Genomic DNA, 21,234 nt, shown 5'->3' on the forward strand with positions numbered 1-21,234 from the left:
CTAAAGCTAATTTGAAAAATTAAAGCTACCCATTACACTTTTAATTCTTCATCTAAGCAAATAGTACACTATTTCTTACTACTAGATATTTCTGTATTATTCAAGTTTTTAATGTCTCACCTTTAAAACTTGCTAGTTTTAAACCTTCAGTTTCTTCCACCAGGGGAAAAAACGAGAGTACTCTCATCTAACTAATATAATTTTGACTTGCAAACCAACATCCTCCTCAATAAATGGAGTCCTTAATCCTTATTCACTTATAATGTTTTATTCTTAAAATAGAATACCTTCTGGATAAGAAAAAAATAAGCTTTAAATTCCTTTCAATAGAATTGAATATTACACTATAGACTAACAAAGTCTAGGAAAAGAAGACAATTACAAATATATTGGGCGGGGAGGAGGTGGCAAACACTACCTTCCTGAAATTACTTCTGGTGCAGCATAGTTGGGTGAGCCACAACTTGTTCTTAAAAATTCACCATCTGACATCATGTTTGAAAGACCTGAAAATGCACAAAATCCACTGCTCAAGATTTCCCAAGAACAAAAATAAAAACAAAACTCCATTAAACAATAAAATTGAGTTTGCATTAAAGTGATAAATCATCATTTTGTTCTTTGCTTCAACATAATCCTGTAGTCTTTATTGTTCCCAAATATTTTGCCTTTATGCCATAAAATCTGTAATCTGTTTCAACATATAAAGTTAGTGCATTGTTGGAGTTTAATGAGTACATATTAAGTTATTGGTTATTTTGTTTAATAGAATAAACTGGGCATGTTTAAGTTTTATTAATATAGAAATTACTAGAAAAAAATGTAGAACCGAATTAAAAGTTTCTATTAACCTCCATTCTGATTCTTTAAAAAAAAATAATAGGGCTTCCCTGGTGGCGCAGTGGTTGAGAGTCCGCCTGCCGATGCAGGGGACATGGGTTCGTGCCCCGGTCTGGGAAGATCCCACATACCGCGGAGCGGCTAGGCCCGTAAGCATGGCCGCTGAGCCTGCGCGTCCGGAGCCTGTGCTCTGCAACGGGAGAGGCCACAACAGTGAGAGGCCCGCGTACCGCAAAAATATATATATATAAATAAAAATAAAATAAATAATAATAATTTTTAATATCAAAGTTCCTTCATAGTTCTACTACAAAAAGAAAACTCGGGAACTCCCTGGTGGTCCAGTGGTTAGGACTTGGTGCTTTCACTGCTGTGGCCCGGGTTCAATCCCTGGTGGGGGAACTAAGATCCTGCAAGCTGCGCAGTGCGGCCAAAAAAAAAGAAAAAAAGAAAACTCTGCCTCCTCAAAAATACAATGTATAAAAAATAATGACAACTAAAGAACAAGAAAGTCAAATAATTTAGTCAGTTACAAAAAAAACTCAGTAGCTCAGAGCTGTTGGGCACTATTTAGTGAATCTCTATAGATTAAAATATATAAACGTATACAAAACTTAAGAAAATATAAGTATCTCCTCTGATTTGAAATGAAACTAAAAAAAGAGACTTGTAGATATTCATTTTTATCTCAGGTTTAATAATGTCAATGGCAATTTATATAAGAAATAAAGGAAAAATAAATTCATTAAATTTTCCTCAAGCTGAAACTATGCTTTTCTATTTAAAATATTTTACTTTCTTTTTTTAAAAATAATTTTGTTCCTATGGTTTGCCTTCTGGCTTTCAAAGTCTGAATAACTCCAGCCCAGTCTCTTTCCTCTTGCTCCATACTTGATCAGAAGAACACACTGAAAACAGTGTGTTCTATTGATAACACTATTTAGCAAATAGTTAAATAATGGTCCTTCACAAATAATGGTCTCTTTTCAAGTGATGTCGCTAATGCTGCCAATTTAAATTGTTTGCCTATGTCATAAAAGTCAATTTTAAAGACATAAAGCTAAGAGAATTCCTTATTTTTACTCCTTTTTGTAGCTCATAGACAAATGGTGAGGATATGCTACTTTGGGATACTCAGTCTATTATATAAAAGCAAAAGTTATCTGAAGAATCCTACTGATGTTTGTTTAAACATAATGAATATATGAAACTATAAAAATATCCTTACCAAAATCAGCAATCTTTGCATTCATGTGTGCATCAAGCAGGACATTTTCAGGTTTCAAATCTCTGTGGACCACCATATGCCTGTGACAATAATCCACACCAGAAAGGATTTGTTGGAACAGACGCCGACTTTCTTTTTCATCCAGCTAAGAAAAGTAGAGAGGCAACTTAAACGTGTGTCTTTCAAAAGAAATTATTCTACCTATTATTTTCCAACCTATAAAACTGTGAAGATACAAGGAACCTTCCAAATGAACCTCACTCATGAGATACTTTTGAAACGGGGAGGAGATATAGGCAGCATAAAACGGAAATGCTAGCAGGGTCTTAGAACCCAAATCAGTAACTCAACTTCCTAATATTATCACTCTCTTGACTATACTCTAATAACTTGTTTCACCTAATCTCATGCACTATTGCAAATAATTTCAATTTCTACCTGAAAGTAGGCATGTTTTCTCCTGTAAATTACAAATATTTAATCCTTGATTCCTTTAAGAAATATTTATTGAATACCTTCAATGTGCCATGCACGGTTTTAGACACTCAAGATACAGCAATGAATTAAAAAAAGGCCCTAATCTAGTTAAAGAAAATAGACAATAAATATATAAATATCAATATAAGGAGTAAGAGTGTTTTGAAGAAAAACAAAGGAGGATAAGGGCACAAAGAGTTATGCTGGGGTGGGGAATACTGTTGTGGACTATATGAGAAAGCAACATTTAAGCAGTGTTAATGAATTAGCAAGCAACCATGTTATCATATCTCCTGAAATAAAAGATGTTTTAATTTTAACAAAAGAAAAACCTTAATTCATTTTTTTTATAAAATATAACAGCATTTATCTTTACTATGCTTACTGAAAAATTATATCTTATGCTGTAATTACATTTTAAAATATATTCTTTAAAAACTTCTCTGTCCATTTATCTATATTTTATTATTTTATGATGTTTTTTCCATAAATGAAAGCCATTACTTGGGTATGCCTGCTCCCAAGAAGTCATATTTAATAAATAAGCTATTAATTCTCTAGGCAAAGGACTCTAATATGCAATTCTCTACCACAGGTCACAAATTAGCATTCTAAAACCAGGTTCCTACACCTTTAATGGTATGGATAATCTGGAATATGAACCAGTAATTTCTTTTGAAAGCAAAACTAAAACTATCAAAGCACTCAGAGATACCCTTCCTCTAGAGAAAGTAATAATGCATTAGCAATCTAATACCTTTATTTCTAGAATATAGGTTCATTTTTTAATATGACTTCATATCAAATACACTAAATGAAAAAAAGAATGTGTTCTAAATGTGAAAGAGAAGAAAATTTAATTGATTAAGCAAAATACAAGAGGTAAAATAACTAGACAGGCTACAAAAATGAAAATTATACTCTATTAATAATAAATAGAGTACAAAGGATCAAGGAGGGGAAGTCTACAAAGAAAGATTAGAAAAGTCAAAGCATATTTCCATTTAAGCATGGCAGATGGAACCTTCTCTCTCCACTCCTTGAAACATCACTAAGATGACAGCATATAAAGACAAAGAGCAAGAGAACAGACAGCAGTCATCAAGGAGTCACTAAGCTAGAGAGTAGATGAACAGTGATGAAGACTTGGCCAACCACAGAAAGCTGAAATCTAGTAAGCCTTTAGGGGTGGAAATCAATGATAAACTCATCTGCACGCAGACTCCTGGAAGGGCTTAGATATTGGAAGTGTGGGGAATTTCTGAAGGTAGAAGTGAGAAGTGGACTGAAAACAGGACAACTGATGGAATAAAGAAGTTTTAAGCTCACCCTTACTGGGGAATAAGACCCACGATTTACTCTTTAATAAGGCTGAACCAGCTCTGTTCTCAAGGACACCAGAGTAGGAATGAGGCACCAGAAGGAAAACATGGGGATAAAATGAAAGTCAACATACTAACCAGTAAGCCTTGCGGGCCTTTCCCCATTTAGCTCGCAGAGCACTGGCAGCTAAGCTAACACGCTCAAGGAAACTGGAAGGTTTCTTCTGAAGCAACTTTCTGATCCAAGGAAAAATATTTGTAATTGTTAACATTTGGTGTTTCCTAGTAAAACAAACAGGTCCGTACCTATTCAACCTATGGGAAGGCCCACCAATTAATAAGTTCCATCTTCATGAGCTTGGCATTTAGAATCTCACTCTCAAATATGAGTGGACAACCCAGAATCACCAGGTATCTGAGCAAGGGTCATGCACAAAAGACAAAGACCAATAAAATGAATAGAAAAAAAACAGGGAGCAGGGAGCAGAGAAGGTACAGAAGCAATCCAGGGAAGAGAAGAAGAAAAAAATTTTAAACTAATTGTCATCCTCAGACAGATACATTTATTATCTCAGTGGAACAACAACAACAAAAATAGGCTATTTAAAGAAAGACAACTGGCTTCCCTGGTGGTGCAGTGGTTGAGAGTCCGCCTGCCGATGCAGGGGACACGGGTTCGTGCCCCGGTCCGGGAAGATCCCACATGCCGCAGAGAGGCTGGGCCCGTGAGCCATGGCCGCTGAGCCTGCGCGTCCAGAGCCAGTGCTCCGCAACGGGAGAGGCCACAACAGTGAGAGGCCCGCGTACCACAAAAAAAAACAGCTGGAATTTTAATATGCAACAGATAAAATTGAGGAAAATCCCCATAATGTAAAGCAAAATGATTAAGACATGAAAAACAAAAGATAAGAAAGCAAGATGCCAATTCAATTTGTGTCTGTTTCCATTTTTCTAGGCAGAATATTTGTGTGGGATTGCGGGGGCAGGGAGTGGGGAGTGAAAAGACAAGTGGAATACCTGAAATTGAAATGAACCATGTTAAGAAATGGTAAAATCAAAATTAATTTGGTTAATGATTTTGATGAAAGTAAGGATATGCTACATAGAACAAATGAGTGAATGATATAAAGAATGTCAGATTGGGAGGGAAAAAAATTGGCTTCTCAGTGCTTGACATGGCTCTTCCAGAAAGAGGTTTTTGTATACCACATACCCTGGGTGTAAGGAAAAGTATGCGCAGGGGGCAATGTTCAGTTTTTGTATCTGTAACTTAAGACACTGTTCAAAATGTCTTCTAAAGTTCCTTCCAACTCTAAATTCTTTAAGTCTAATTCCTACCTCCTTCATGGAGCCTGTTCTTACTATTCCAGATACATCAGATTTCTGAAACCAAAAAATGAATGCAATTTAAATGTGACTAGGGTTGACTAGCAAGGCCTAGATCTTTAAGTATTTAATAATATATTTTTTAAGGATTACATACATAATTTAAGATATATATTAAAAGTATCTGTATGCCCGAGAAGCAAAGTCTGAAGATCGTGAGTTCTGGAGTCTCAATCCAATTCTGTCATTAATAAATTATGTGACCTTGAGCATATATATAACTGTGAGTCTCAGACCTCCCTGGCGGTCCAGTGGTTAAGACTCTGCGCTTCCAATGCAGCAGGCACAGGTTCAATCCCTGGTAAGGGAACTAAGATCCCACGTGCCACAGAGTATGACCAAAATATAAAAAGTAAATAAATAAAAATAAATAAACTATGACAGACTTCCCTGGTGGAGCAGTGGTTAAGAATCCACCTGCCAATGCAGGGTACACGGGTCCAATCCCTGGTCCAGGAAGATCCCACATGCCACGGGGCAACTAAGCCCATGCACCACAACTACTGAGCCTGTGCTCTAGAGCCCACGAGCCACAACTACTGAGCCCACATGTCACAACTACAGAAGCCCCACGCACCTAGAACCCATGCTCTGCAACAAGAGGAGCCACCGCAATGAGAAGCCCACGCACCACAACGAAGGGTAGCCCCCGTGCGCTGCAACTAGAGAAAGCCCATGCGCAGCAATGAAGACCCAATGCAGCCAAAAGTAAATAAATAAATTAATTTAATTTTTTAAAAAGTAAATAAATAAACTGTGACTCTTAGTTTCCATATCTGTGTAAGTAGGCTAAGGAGATAATCTTTAAGATGCTTCTTAGCTCTAAATAGTCTACGATTCTAGGCAAATACATGACTAAGGGAGCTGGTTATTAAATAGACCTCTTAACAGAATTGCTTTCTGATATTTTGATGCTAGTAAGGGATCAGGGGAATTACAAAATATACACAGGATTAAATCAGAACTGCTTACCCTTCCGTTTTTACAGATATAATCAAATAGCTCTCCTCCTGAGACATATTCCATCACCATGAAAATATCAGATGGTGTACTGATGACCTGGTACCTGGTAAGAGAAAACATTATCTACCAGTATTAAAACATGTATATTCATTCATTCAATAAGTGTTTACTAAGCACCTATAATACACCAGGCACTGTGCTAGACGCTGGGAAAACTGCAGGGAACAAAACAAATTCTCTGCTCTCGTGGAGTTTATTTTCCAGAAGCCAAGAAACAGACACTAAATAAAAAACAGTATCTCAGGTGGTGGAACATGCTATGAAGAGAATCAAAGCAAAACTAAGGGAAATCTTTCATACAGGGTATTCAAGGAAGGCCTCTCTGATAAAGTAACATTTAAGCAGAGCCTAATGGAAATCAGGGAACAAACTATGCCATTATCTAGGAAGAAGGTGAACCAGGCAGAGGAACAGCAAGTGCAAAGGCCCCCGGGGGAAACCTGCCTGGCGCATTTGAGCAATGGTAGGAAGGCTAGAGCAGAGTGAGCTGGGAGAGAGAAACAGGATGTGGGGTCAAAGAGGTAACTGGACAGCAGAGGACACAGAACCTTAAAAGTCATGATGAGGCTTTGGCTTTTACTCTATAGGAGAAAGAAAGCTATTGAAGGTTTTAAGCAAAGCAGTCACATGATCTGGCCAAGTAAAAGGGTAACTTTAATTGATGGCAGCAATGTGAAGAACTGACTGGGCAGTAGGGTGGAAGCAGGTGGCTACTGTAGTAGTCCATGAGAAAGGTGAAGGGGGCCCACACTGGGTTGATGATAATGAAGGAACTAGAATGAGATCTTAGTTTTTGAAGGAAGGGATGGAATGGAGGTTGGGAAGTGAGAGAAATAGGAAAGTTAAGGATAGTTCCTAAGTTTCTGCCCTGAGGAACTGATATTAACTGAGATGGTGAAAAGACCAGGAAGACCAGGCACCGGAGGGTAATAAAGGGTTCAGTTTGGGCCAGATCGAGTTTCACATGCCTCATGGTCACCCAAATGGAGATGTAAAATAGGCAGTGTGCATATTCAGGGAACAGGTTTCAAAGCAGGAGATGTTATTAAGGGCTGTCAGCATAAGGATGGTATTTAAAACCATGGCACCTCAACACATGAGAAGAGGTGAGAGTGAAACAAATTTTGAGTCACCAGTTCAATACAAAAGCCTAAATGGTTTTAATTTATAGCCTGCATAATAAAGCTGAGTAGTAAATAACTTAACTGTAGATCCTACAATTGTCAGCTGTAAAACAATGGTAATATTACTGCCTTTTGAAATTTGGATTCCTGAAATTCTATTATTTGGATTTGGATTCCTGAAGATCTATGATGTGTTACTTGTTTTATCAGATACAAGCAGCGTGGGGGAGTGGAGACCCTACTTTATGGTCTCTAGTGAGGCTAGCTGATATCATGTGGAAATCTGGATGGCAGGAGTTTTTACTAGCAAATCATTGTGGGTTCTACAGCAATAGGGGCACTGAAAGTTATCTATCAGAACGGCATCAGTCCCGAAAATGAGAAAGATAACATCTGATCATCACAAGGGCAAAATGTGAACTTAGGCTTAAGTGACCATGAATGGGGTTAGATAAATACATGAACAGGAAGAAATCTGAAAACCCTCAGGAACAGACCAAAGCAATGTCACTCATCTTTCTCACTTGTCAGATTAAGAAGGTTAACAAAAATGATGAAAAAATGATATGACTATATTTAATACAATCAGATCTTACAGTTTAATTATATGAGGATGCCTGAAAAGCTTGAGGTTCTGAATTTCTCTGCGGATTTTTCCTACTACATCAAGGCTTCGAATCTTCTGTCGATTGAGTATCTTCACAGCAACTTTATGCCCAGTCAATTCATGTTTGCCAACTGTAGGAGAAATAATTTTAATAAATTAGCGCCAGGTTTGATTAATAACATATTTAGAACTAGTCTAAGAGTAGTAATCTTAGCATTCTCCAAATGTACTTGCGCAGTTCCAAGTTCTTTTTTTCTTTTTTAATTTTTAACTGGTGTATACCTGCTTTACAATCTTGTGCTAGTTTCTGCTGTACATTAAAGTGAATCAGCTATAGGTATACATATATCCCCTGTTTTTGCATTTCCTTCCCATTTAGGTTACCACAGAACATTGAGTACTATTCCCTGTGCTATACAGTAGGTTCTCATCAGTTATCTATTTTATACATAGTAGTGAATATATGTCAAGTTCCTTTCAATTCTGCCTGATTTACCCCTGAACGTTTAGATGTTTAAAGCTGGAAGGCTAAGGGAGAAAGAAAGAAACTTCTTTTTGCTCTCTACCTTTTTATTTATTTATTTATTTATTTATTTATTTATTTTTGGCTGTGCAGGGTCTTTGTAGCTGCGTGTGGGCTTTTCTCCAGTTGCAGCTTTGCGGTGTGCAGGCTTCTCATTGCCGTGGCTTCTCGTTGCGGAGCACGGGCTCTAGGCACGCGGGCTTCAGTAGTTGTGGCTCATGGGCTCTAGAGCGCAGGCTCAGTAGCTGGGGCACATGGGCTTAGTTGCTCTGCAGCATGTGGGATCTTCCCGGACCAGGGCTCGAACCCGTGTCCCCTGCGTTGGCAGGCAGGTTCTTAACCACTGCACCACACGGGAAGCCCTCTCCACCTTTTTGTACTTTTAAATTCTCTTAATTTACTTTTCATTTTTTAAACTATCATACATACAAATTGAACTTGTTTCTTTTGTTGTGCAGTTCTATGGATTTTAAGGCATGTAGAAATTGGTGTAATCACCATTATAATCAGATACAGAACAGTTGCATCATACCAAAAACCACCCTCATGTTAGACACACTTTCTCTATAATCTCTTGAACCTTTAAAATTTAGGTTCATGAGCATGTAATTTCTGTTTTGAAAAATAAGAAAAAAATTTTAAGTGATTACCTTTCAATTTTGAATGCTATACCCAGATAATAAATGGTTATAATAGAATTTAGACATTTTTTAACAGAGACAAAGTCTCCAAAAATTTAGCTTCTAAACACGCTTTCTTAAGGACCTAGTGAAGAATTAATATTCCATCAAAATCAGGAAAGAAACCAAGATGGTAAGAGGGCAGACAGCAGAAGCAAGAACCACAATTCTCCAGCCTATGGAAGGAAAACCACATTCACAGAAAGACAGACAAAATGAAAAGGCAGAGGGCTTTGTACAAGATGAAAGAACAAGATAAAACCCCAGAAAAACAATAAAGTGGAGATAGACAACTTTCCAGAAAAAGAATTCAGAATAATGATAGTGAAGATGATCCAGGACCTCGGAAAAAGAATGGAGGCAAAGATCGAGAAGATGCAAGAAATGTTTAACAAAGACGTAGAAGAATTAAAGAACAAACACCTAGAAGAATTAAAGAACAAACAAAAAGAGATGAACAATACAATAACTGAAATGAAAAATACACTAGAAGGAATCAATAGCAGAATAACTGAGGCAGAAGAACTGATAAATGACCTGGAGGACAGAATGGTGGAATTCACTGCCGAGGAACAGAATACAGAAAAAAGAATGAAAAGAAATGAAGACAGCCTAAAAGACCTCTGGGACAACATTAAATACAACAACATTCACATTATAGGGGTCCCAGAAGGAGAAGAAACAGAGAAAGGACCCGAGAAAGTATTTGAAGAAATTACAGTCGAAAACTTCCCTAAGATAGAAAAGGAAATAGCCACCCAAGTCCAGGAAGCACAGAGAGTCCCAGGTAGGATAAACTGAAGGACAAACACACCGAGACAAACAGTAATCAAATTGACAAAAAATAAAGACAAAGAAAAATTACTGAAAGCAACAAGGGAAAAATGACAAATAACATACAAGGGAACTCGCATAAGGTCAACAGCTGATTTCTCAGCAGAAACTCTACAAGCCAGAAGCGAGTAGCATGATATATTTAAACTGATGAAAGGGAAGAACCTACAAGCAACATTATTCTACCCCGCAAGGATCTCATTCAGATTCGACAGAGAAATCAAAAGCTTTACAGACAAGCAAAAGCTAAGAGAATTTAGCACCACCAAACCAGCTCTACAACATATGCTAAAGGAACTTCTCTAAGTGAGAAACATAAGAGAAGAAAAGGACCTACAAAAACAAACCCATAACAATTAAGAAAATGGTAATGAGAGCATACATATCAATAATTACCTTAAACGTGAACGGAATAAATGCTCCAACCAAAAGACACAGGCTCACTGAATGGATACAAAAATAAAACCCATGGCTTCCCTGGTGACGCAGTGGTTAAGAATCCGCCTGGCAATGCAGGGGACACGGGTTCGAGCCCTAGTCCAGGAAGATCCCACATGCCACACAGCAATTAAGCCCATGCACCACAACTACTGAGCCTGCGCTCTAGAGCCCGAGTGTCACAACTACGGAAGCCCGTGTGCCTAGAGCCCGTGCTCTGCAACAAGAGAAGCTACCGCAATGAGAAAACTATGCACAGCAAAGAAAAGTAGCCCCTGTGCGCCACAACTAGAGAAAGCCTGCGCGCAGCAACAAAGACCCAGTGCAGCCAAAAATAAATAAATAAAATAAATAAATTTTAAAAACAAAAAAAACAAGACCCATATATATGCTGTCTACAAGAGACCCACTTCAAACCTAGGGACACATAGAGACTGAAAGTGAGGGGATGGAAAAACATACTCCATGCAAATGAAAATCAAAAGAAAGCTGGAGTAGCAATACTCACATGAGATAAAATAGACTTTAAAATAAAGAATGTTAAAAAAAAAAAAAGAATGTTACAAGAGACAAGGAACGACACTACATAATGATCAAGGGATCAATCCAAGAAGAAGATATAACAATTATACATATATAGGCACCCAACATAGGAATATCTCAATACATGAAGCAACTGCTAACAGCTATAAAACAGGAAATTGACAGTAACACAGTAATAGTAGGGGATTTGAACACCTCACTTACACCAATGGACAGATCATCCAGACAGTAAATTAATAAGGAAACACAAGCTTTAAATGACACAACAGACCAGATAGATTTAATTGATATTTATAGGACATTCCATCGAAAAACAGCAGATTACACTTTCTTCTCAAGTGCACACAGAACATTCTCCAGGATAGATCACATCTTGGGTCAGAAATCAAGCCTTGGTAAATTTAAGAAAATTGAAATCATATCAAGCTTCTTTTCTGACCACAACACTATGAGATTATAAATCAATTACAGGGAAAAAACGTAAAAAACACAAACACATGGAGGCTAAACAATACGTTACCAAATAACCAAGAAATCACTGAAGAAATCAAAGAGGAAATCAGAAAATACCTAGAGACAAATTGCAACGAAAACACGATGATCCAAAACCTATGGGATGCAGCAAAAGCAGTTCTAAGAGGGAAGTTTATACCAATACAAGCCTACCTCAAGAAACTAGAAAAATCTCAAAAAAACCATCTAACCTTACACCTTAAGGAACTAAAGAAAGAAGAACAAACAAAACCCAAAGTTAGTAGAAGGGAAAAAATCAAAAAGATCAGAGCAGAAATAAGTGAAACAGAAACAAGGAAAACAATAGCAATCAATAAAATTAAAAGCTGGTTCTTTGAGAAGATAAACAAAATTGATAAACCTTTACCCAGACTCATCAAGAAAATGAGGGAGAGGACTCAAATCAATAAAATTAGAAATGAAAAAGGAGAAGTTACAACAGACACTGCAGAAATACAAAGCATCACAAGAGACTACTACAAGCAACTCTGTGCCAATAAAAATAGAAAACCTGGATGAAATGGACAAATTCTTAGAAAGGTATAACCTTCCAATACTGAACCAGGGAGAAATAGAAAATACAAACAGACCAATCGCAAGTAATGAAATTGAAGCTGTGGTTAAAAATATTCCAACAAACAAAAGTCCAGGACCAGATGGCTTCACAGGTGAATTCTATCAAACATTTAGAAAAGGAAGAGCTAACACCCATCCTTCTCAATCTCTTCCAAAAATTTGCAGAGGAAGGAACACTCCCAAAGTCCTTCTATGAGGCCACCATCACCATGATACCAAAAGCAGACAAAGATACTACAAAAAGAGAAAATTACAGACCAATATCACTGATGAACATAGATGCAAAAATCCTCAAAAAAATACTAGCAAACAGAATCCAACAGTACATTAAAAGGATCATACACCATGATCAAGTGGGATTTATCCCAGGGATGCAAAGATTTTTCAATATATGCAAATCAATCAAAGTGATACACCATATTAACAAATTGAAGGAGAAAAACCATATGATCATCTCAATAGATGCAGAAAAAGATTTTGACAAAATTCAATACCATTTAGGATAAAAACTCTCCAGAAAGTGGGCATAGAGGGAACCTACCTCAACATAATAAAGGCCATATACAACAAACCCACAGCAAACATATTCTCAATGGTGAAAAACTGAAAGCATTCCCTCTAAGATCAGGAACAAGACAAATATGTCCACTCTCACCACTATTATTCAACATAGTTTTGGAAGTCCTAGCCATGGCAATCAGAGAAGAAAAAGAAATAAAAGGAATACAAATTGGAAAAGAAGAAGTAAAACTGTCACTGTTTGCAGATGACATGATACTATACATAAAGAATCCTAAAGGCTCTACCAGAAAACTACTAGAGCTAATATATGAATTTGGTAAAGTAGCAGGATACAAAATTAATGCACAGAAATCTCTTACATTCCTATATACTAACAATGAAAGATCAGAAAGAGAAATTAAGGAAACACTCCCATTCACCATTTCAACAAAAAGAATAAAATACCTAGGAATAAACCTACCTCAGGAGGTAAAAGACGTGTACTCAGAAAACTATAAGACACTGATGAAAGAAATCAAGGACAACACAATCAGATGGAGAGATATACCATGTTCTTGGACTGAAAGAATCAATATTGTGAAAATGACTATACTACCCAAAGCAGTCTACAGATTCAATGCAATCCTATCAAATTACCAGTGGCATTTTTCACAGAACTAGAACAAGAAATCTTAAAATTTGTATGGAGACACAAAAGACCCCAAATAGCCAAAGCAAGCTTGAGAAAGAAAAATGGAGCTGGAGCAATCAGACTCCCTGACTTCAGACTATACTACAAAGCTACAGTAATCAAGACAATATGGTACTGGCACAAAAACAGAAATATAGATCAATGGAACAGGATAGAAAACCCAGAGATAAACCCATGCACCTATGGTCAACTAATCTATGACAAAGGAGGCAAGGATATACAATGGGGAAAAGACAGTCTCTTCAATAAGTGGTGCTGGGAAAACTGGACAGCTACATGTAAAAGAATGAAATTAGAACACTCCCTAACACCATACACAAAAATAAACTCAAAATGGATTAGCGACCTAAATGTAAGACCGGACACTATAAAACTACTGGAGGACAACATAGGAAAAACACTTTGCCATAAATCACAGCAAGATCTTCTTTGATCCACCTCCTAGAGTAATGGAAATAAAAACAAAAATAAACAAATGGGACCTAATGAAACTTAAAAGCTTTTGCAAAGCAAAGGAAACTACAGACGACGAAGAGACAACCCTCAGAATAGGAGAAAATAGTTGCAAACGAATCAACGGACAAAGGATTAATCTCCAAAATATATAAACAGCTCATGCAGCTCAATATTAAAAAAACAAATAACCCAATCAAAAAATGGGCAGAAGGGACTTCCCTGGTGGCACAGGGGTTAAGAATCCACCTGTCAATGCAGGGGACACAGGTTCGAGCCCTGGTCCAGGAGGATCCCACATGCCACGGAGCAACTAAGCCTGTGCGCCACAACTACTGAGCCTGCACTCTAGAGCCTGCAAGCCACAAATACCAAAGCCCGCATGCCACAACTACTGAGCCCACGTGCCATAACTACTGAGCCCACGTGCCACAACTACTGAAGCCCGCGTGCCTAGAGCCCATGCTCCCCAACAAGGGAAGCGACCATAATAAGAAGCCCGCACACTGCAGTGAAGAGTAGCCCCCACTCAACACAGTTAGAGAAAGCTCGCACGCAGCAACAAACACCCAACACAGCCATAAATAAATAAATAAATAGGCAGAAGACCTAAATAGACATTTCTCCAAAGAAGACTACAGATGGCCAAGCAGCACATGAAAAGCTGCTCAACATCACTAATGATTAGAGAAATGCAAATCAAAACTACAATGAGGTATCACCTCACACCATTTAGAATGGGCATCATCAGAATATCTATGAACAACAAATGCTGGAGAGGGTGTGGAGAAAAGGAAACCCTCTTGCACTGTTGGTGGGAATGTAAATTGATACAGCCACTATGGAGAACAGTATGGAGGTTCTTTAAAAAACTAAAACTAGAATTACCATATGACCCAGGCAATCCGACTACTGGGCATATACCCAGAGAAAACCATAATTCAAAAAGACACATGCACCCCAATGTTCATTGCAGCACTATTTACAACAGCCAGGTCATGGAAGCAACCTAAATGTCCATCGACAGATGAATGGATAAAGAAGATGTAGTACATATATACAATGGAATATTACTCAGCCATAAAAAGGAACAAAATTGGGTCATTTGTAGAGACGTGGATGGATCTAGAGACTGTCTTACACAGTGAAGTAAGTCAGAAAGAGAAAAACAAATATCATATATTAACGCATATATGTGGAACCTAGAAAAATGGTACAGATGAACTGTTTTGCAGGGCAGAAATTGAGACACAGATGTAGAGAACAAACTTATGGCTACCAAGGGGGGAAAGTAGTGGGGAGGGGGTGGTGTGATGAATTGCGAGATTGAGATTGACATGTACACACTAATATGTATAAAATGGATAACTAATAAGAACCTGCTGTATAAAAAATAAAATAAAAATTCAAAAAGAAAATTAAAAATAAAAAATTTTTTCTTTAAATAATAAATAAGTAAAAAGAAACCAAGATGGTATTCAGTAAGAAGGGATAAAATATAGGAGAAAAAGAAGAGAATCCCCAATAAGGTAATGAAGCAAAGTCATAGGTAACAGCTGTGTAGAAGGCTGGAAGGCAACAAATCCAGACAGAAATGTTGCAGAGGATCCAGGACAGTTATTTCTAGGGAGAAAAAAGAATAGACAGATAAATTATCTGACAGGTTTGAAAGTACGTAATGTTACATTGAGAAAGATCTTACAGAAGCATTTGAAGATGTGGAGAATTTAGCCTTAGGTTAGAAGAAAACTAAGCAAATGAAAAAGTGAGGTAAATTAATAACTCCAGGAATAATGAAAAGTTCTATAAGTAAATATAGTCATAGTATTGGCTTAGCAGATAGTTTTTACACAGTCACAATTATGAAAACACCAAATATGGATTTTTTTAAAGTGTGACATAATTATATTAGGAGAATGAGGGTGTAGAGGAAAAGGTACAAAAGAACTAAAATCTTTGACCTGGAGGTTATTATGCTTAGTGAAGTAAGTCAGACAGACAGTCTCCTCAGCAAGTGGTGTTGGGAAAGCCAGACAGCTTCATGTAAATCAATGAAGTTCAAACACTCCCTCACACCATACACAAAAGTAAACTCTAAATGGCTTAAAGACTTAAATACAAGACATAATACCATAAAACTCCCTAGCAGAGAACATAGGCAAAATATTCTTTGACATAAATCATGGCAATATTTTCTTAGATCAGCCCAAGGCAAAAGAAATAAAAGCAAAAATAAACAAATGGGACCTAATCAAACGTATACACTTTTGAACAGCAAAGGAAATGAAAAGACAACCTAAGCACTGGGAGAAAATATCTTCAAATGATAAGACCAATAAGGGCTTAATTTCCAAACTATACAAACAGCTCTCTCAAAATCAAAAATATAAACAAGCCTATATATATATATATACAAGCCAATCAAACAATGGCAGAAGACCTAAATAGAAATTTCTCCAAAGAAGACACAGATGGCCAATAGGCACATGAAAAGATGTTCAACATCTCTAATTATTAGAGAAATGCAATTCAAAACTGCAATGAGGTATCACCTCACACCGGTCAGAATGGCCATCATCAAAACATCTACAAATAATAAATGCAGGAGAGGGTGTGGAGAAAAGGGAACCCTCTTACACTGCTAGTGGGACTGTAGATCAGTGCAGCCACCATGAAAAACAGTAGGAGGGTCCTAAAACAACTAAAAATTGAACTACCATATGATCCAGCAATCCCACTCCTAGGCATATATCCAGAAAAGATGAAAACTCTAATTCAAAAAGATACATGCAGACTTCCCTGGTGGCACAGTGGTTAAGAATCCGCCTGCCAATGTAGGAGACACAGGTTCGAGCCCTGATCCAGGAAGATCCCACGTGCCGCAGAGCAGCTAAGCCCGTGTGCCACAACTACTGAAGCCCACACGCCTAGAGCCCATGCTCGGCAACAACAGAAGCCACCGCAATGAGAAGCCTGCGCACCGCAATGAAGAGTAGCCCCCGCTCACTGCAACTAGAGAAAGCCCACACACAGCAACAAAGACCCAACGCAGCCAAAAATAAATAAATAAAATTTTTTTAAAAAAAAAAAAGCATAAGAGGAGAAAGGCAAGTTCCTCCTAAGATGACACTGTTCCCAAAAGGCCAGAAAAAATTTTAAAAAAGAAGAAAAGATACATGCACCCCAACGTTCATAGCAGCACTATTTACAATAGCCAAGACATGGAAGCAAGCTAAGCGTCCATCAACAGATGAATGGATAAAGAAGATGTGATACACACACACACACACACACACACACACACTCACACACACACACACACTCACACACAGGAACATTACTCAGCCATAAAAAAGAATAAAATAATGCCATTTGCAGCAACATGGATGGACTTAGAGATTATCATATTGAATGAAGTCAGACAGAGAAAGACAAATATTATACGATATCACTTGTATGTGGAATCGAAAAATAATAAAAATGAACTTTCTTAAAAAACAGAAACAGATTCACAGACATAGAAAACAAACTTATGGTTACCCAAGGAGAAAGGATGGGAAGGGATAAATTAGGAGTATGGGATTAACAGATACCACTATATATAAAATAGATAAACAACAAGGATTTACTGTACAGCACAGGGAACTATACTCAATATCTTATAATAACTTACAATGGAAAAGAATCTGAAAAAGAATATATGTATATATATATATCCACAACACTTTGCTATATGCCTAAAACTAACACAGTATTGTAAATCAAGTATACTTCAATAAAATTTTTTTTTTAATTTTAATAAAATAAAACTAGTGAATATAACAAAAAAGAAACAAACTCACAGATAAAGAGAACAAACCAGTGGTTACCAGTGAGGAGAGGGAATTGGGTAAGGGCAAGATAGGGATAGGGGATAAAGAGGTACAAACTACTATGCATAAAATAAATAAGCTACAAGGATATGTTACACAGCACAGAGAATATGACCAATATTTTATAATAACTATAAATGAAGTATAATCTATAAAAATTTTGAATCACTATGTTGTACACTGGAAACTAATATAATACTGTAAATCAACTATACCTCAATATAAAAATAAAATAACTTAAGAACGAACTAAAATCCTCATCAACCATAATAAGAATTTAACAAAAAGTCTGTCAACAAGAATTAAGATAACTTTTATGCATGCATTATCAATTAGAAATGTGGAAGTTTTAAAAAACAGGGCTTCCCTGGTGGAACAGTGGTTAAGAATCCACCTGCCAATGCAGGGGACACGGGTTCAAGACCTCATCCAGGAAGATCCCACATGCCGTGGAGCAACAAAGCCTGTGCACCACAACTACTAAGCCTGTGCTCTACCGCCCGTGAGCCACAACTACTGAGCCCACGTGCTACAACTACTGAAGCCTGCGTGCCTAGAGCCCGTGCTCTGCAACAAGAGAAGCCACCACACTGCAATGAAGAGTAGGCCCTGCTCACCTCAACTAGAGAAAGCCCGTGCGCAGCAATGGAGACCCAATGCAGCCAAAAATAGAATAAATTAAATAAATTAAAATAAAATAAAATAAATAAAAAATTAAAAATTTTTTTAAAAAGATAAATACAAGAAGAAACAGCTAAGAGTTGAAAGTGGGGGTAGGAAATTGTTTTATAAATAGACCTCTTAGCACTATTTGACATTTTAATGTATACATGTATTACTTTTCAAAAAAAATTTTTTTTCAATTTTAAATAAGTGATTTAGAGTTTTAGTTTTTCAGGAAGAAAATGTTCTCTTCTAAATTAGAACATAGTTTGTAAGACCAATATCAAAGAGCTTTCCCTGGCAATCTTCATAATTACCAGCTGAAAATCAAGGGTAATGATAACAAGAAATCCTTCATGAGCTGAATTGTGTCTCTCCCCAAATTCATATGTTGAAGTCCTAATCCCTAGTACCTCAGAATGTGATAGTATTTGGAAATAAGGCCTTTAAAGAGATGACTAAGTTAAAATGAAACAGTTGGGGTAGGTCCTGATCCAACCTGACAAGTGTGCCTTTAGGAGGAAATATGGATACACAGAGAAACAGCAGAGGTACACACAGGAAACCATGTGAGGACAGTGAGAGAAGGCAGCCATCTGCATGCTAAGGAGAGAGGCCTCAGAAGAAACGAAACCTTAATCTCAGACTTTTAGCCTCTAGACTGTGAGAAAATAAATTTCTGTTGTCAAAGCCATTCAGTCTGCAATATTTTTGTTATGGCAGCGCTGGCAGACTAATATTTTTTACTATTTCCAAATTGAAAACTCAGCATTGATATTTTAAACTCCTTGTATTTAAAACATTATTTTAAACAAAGAATTATTCTCATTATTCCAATCTCAATAGACTTTCCTGCTTGATCTGGGACTTAGGAAGGAGCCGAGCCTGACCATCCTTTAAAAACCCCCAAGGACTAGGAACCACTGCAGGTTTTTAATCACAGGAGGAATGAGATAATTATTTTTTCTAAAAGAAAAAAAAAAGACACACTGTTTGCTCCTCACTTAATATGTGCTCTTGACGATTTAACAATAAGAAGTTTAGAATTTTAGAACTAAAGAGAACCTTACAGATCATCGGGTCCAATGGTTTTCAACAATTTAACCATTTTTTCCCCACCAAGCTAACCAAGACAATGAGTGAAGGGATCTTCTGCCCCATGAAACCCCCTGCAGCTGAGAGGGGTGGACAGGGGATGGGGTGGTTCCTCATTATTTTGAATTTTTTAAGCATTTGCTACTTTGCTTAAATATTTTAGTTAACAATATTAAATTTAAAGTTAGGTTATACAGATATTTCACAATGGAAGAAAAAGTCTTTGTTAAATAAGACTCAAAGGAAAGTGTTTAAATCAGAGTCCTAACTCAGTCCCTTTCAAGAATGTAACTTACCACCTAAGTTCACCTTCCATTTTGTCCAGATCCTTTCCTTTTTTTTTTTCATAATTGAGATTTTACTGGTTGTTTTGAGGATCAGCACAGACATTTAAATTGTATACAATTCTTTTTTTTCTTGGCTGTGTTGGATCTTTGCTGCTGGGCACGGGCTTTCTCTAGTTGCGGCGAGCGGGGGCTACTCTTCTTTGCTGTGCGCAGGCTTCTCACTGCGGTGGCTTCTCTTGTTGCAGAGCATGGGGTCCAGGCACGTGGGCTTCAGTAGTTGTGGCACACGGACTCAGCAGTTGTGGCGCACGGGCTCTAGAGCGCAGGCTCAGTAGTTGTGGTGCACAGGATTAGTCGCTCTGAGGCACATGGGATCTTCCCGGACCAGGGCTTGAACCCGTGTCCCCTGCATTGGCAGGCAGATTCTTAACCACTGTGCCACCAGGGAAGTTCCTAAATTGTATACATTTCTTAACATACGTACCAAAAATCTAAAAAATCATGTAGTTGTGATTCTTTTCTGAACAGTTATTCCAGTGACTTTCCAGCTTAAAATCTGTAGGCAAATTTTCCTTGACAGGGTATCAAGTACCAATATCTTCAAATACTGATATGCTGTTACATCGTAAGTCCCACTAATTCACAATTTAATGTCATATACACTACATACTCAAATTGTCAATCGTTCAGAGCACATTAACAAAGTTACGAGAAAAACTGGACTACCACAACCAAAGATGTTACAGAGTACACAAAATTCTGACCAGGAGAGCCAAGATCAGGGAGTGAGTGGTTTGCTTTAGGAAACAATTCAACCAAAAACAACATGGGAAAAGAAGTAATTTCAAGTGTTTAAGACATTAAATGCACAACTGACTCCAAACTGCCACTTAGTATGCTTTGTATTATAGGATATAAAAGCTACCCTTCATCTGTGGAATGTTAAGTTGACACCCAAGATAATCAAAGCCTTCCATATTCAATATCCCACTATTTTCTGGTTGTACCAAAAAACAACCAGCAAATGATTTCACCTCTTAAAAAAAAAGCATTTACACTTAAAAAATGGGATAAGGTGGGATTCCCTCCTTTTTAAAACTGTTTCTAGAGCTACTAAAACACTTGCATTTACAAAACAGTTGATAAGAATATTCCTCTGGATTGTACAAGCAGGGAGACAGGGACCACTGATAGGACCGGATGTGTGATATGAATCAGAGTTGCTTCTTTCTCTCCTGCTTCATCAGAGTCTGGGCTCTTCTCATTTTTAGTTTCTCTGTTTTCTGCAGGTAAGTCTTCTTTAGTCTCTTGGTTAGCCACTTCAGCCTGTTTTCCCTTTGCTCCTCTTTTCCCTTTTGTCTGCACTTTTTTGGCTGAAAATTTATCCTTTCCTGCTGCCTTTTTTGGCTTCGTTTACACTTTTGCGGGAGCCGGTTTAACTGACAACCGCACCGATCTCCTCTCGGGCTCCTCCTCGGCTGAGCTGACCTGCCTCTTGGGCATTGTGGCGGAGGGGCGGGCATGTGCCGGGTGCCTG

General features: G+C 37.5%; 1 protein-coding gene and 1 pseudogene across 3 annotated transcripts in view; both read right to left on the reverse strand.

Annotated features, from left to right (window-relative positions):
* PRKAA1 (protein kinase AMP-activated catalytic subunit alpha 1) overlaps positions 1 to 21,234 on the reverse strand; it is a 46,391-nt gene that overhangs the window by 10,565 nt on the left and 14,592 nt on the right. For 2 of the 3 annotated variants that reach the window (XM_060146991.1, XM_060146992.1), the window contains 4 exons: positions 7,997 to 8,138; positions 6,226 to 6,319; positions 2,069 to 2,213; positions 419 to 506 (listed from right to left, as the gene is read on the reverse strand). In XM_060146991.1, coding sequence (XP_060002974.1) covers positions 419 to 506; positions 2,069 to 2,213; positions 6,226 to 6,319; positions 7,997 to 8,138 — 469 coding nt within the window. Of the gene's footprint in view, positions 1 to 418; positions 507 to 2,068; positions 2,214 to 4,005; positions 4,105 to 6,225; positions 6,320 to 7,996; positions 8,139 to 21,234 lie in introns of those variants that run through there. The other variant, XM_060146993.1, reaches the window with a different exon arrangement.
* Positions 20,826 to 21,200, reverse strand: LOC132518868 (non-histone chromosomal protein HMG-14-like; annotated as a pseudogene).

Source organism: Lagenorhynchus albirostris, chromosome 3, assembly GCF_949774975.1.
Source record: "Lagenorhynchus albirostris chromosome 3, mLagAlb1.1, whole genome shotgun sequence".
Lineage (NCBI taxonomy): Eukaryota > Metazoa > Chordata > Mammalia > Artiodactyla > Delphinidae > Lagenorhynchus > Lagenorhynchus albirostris.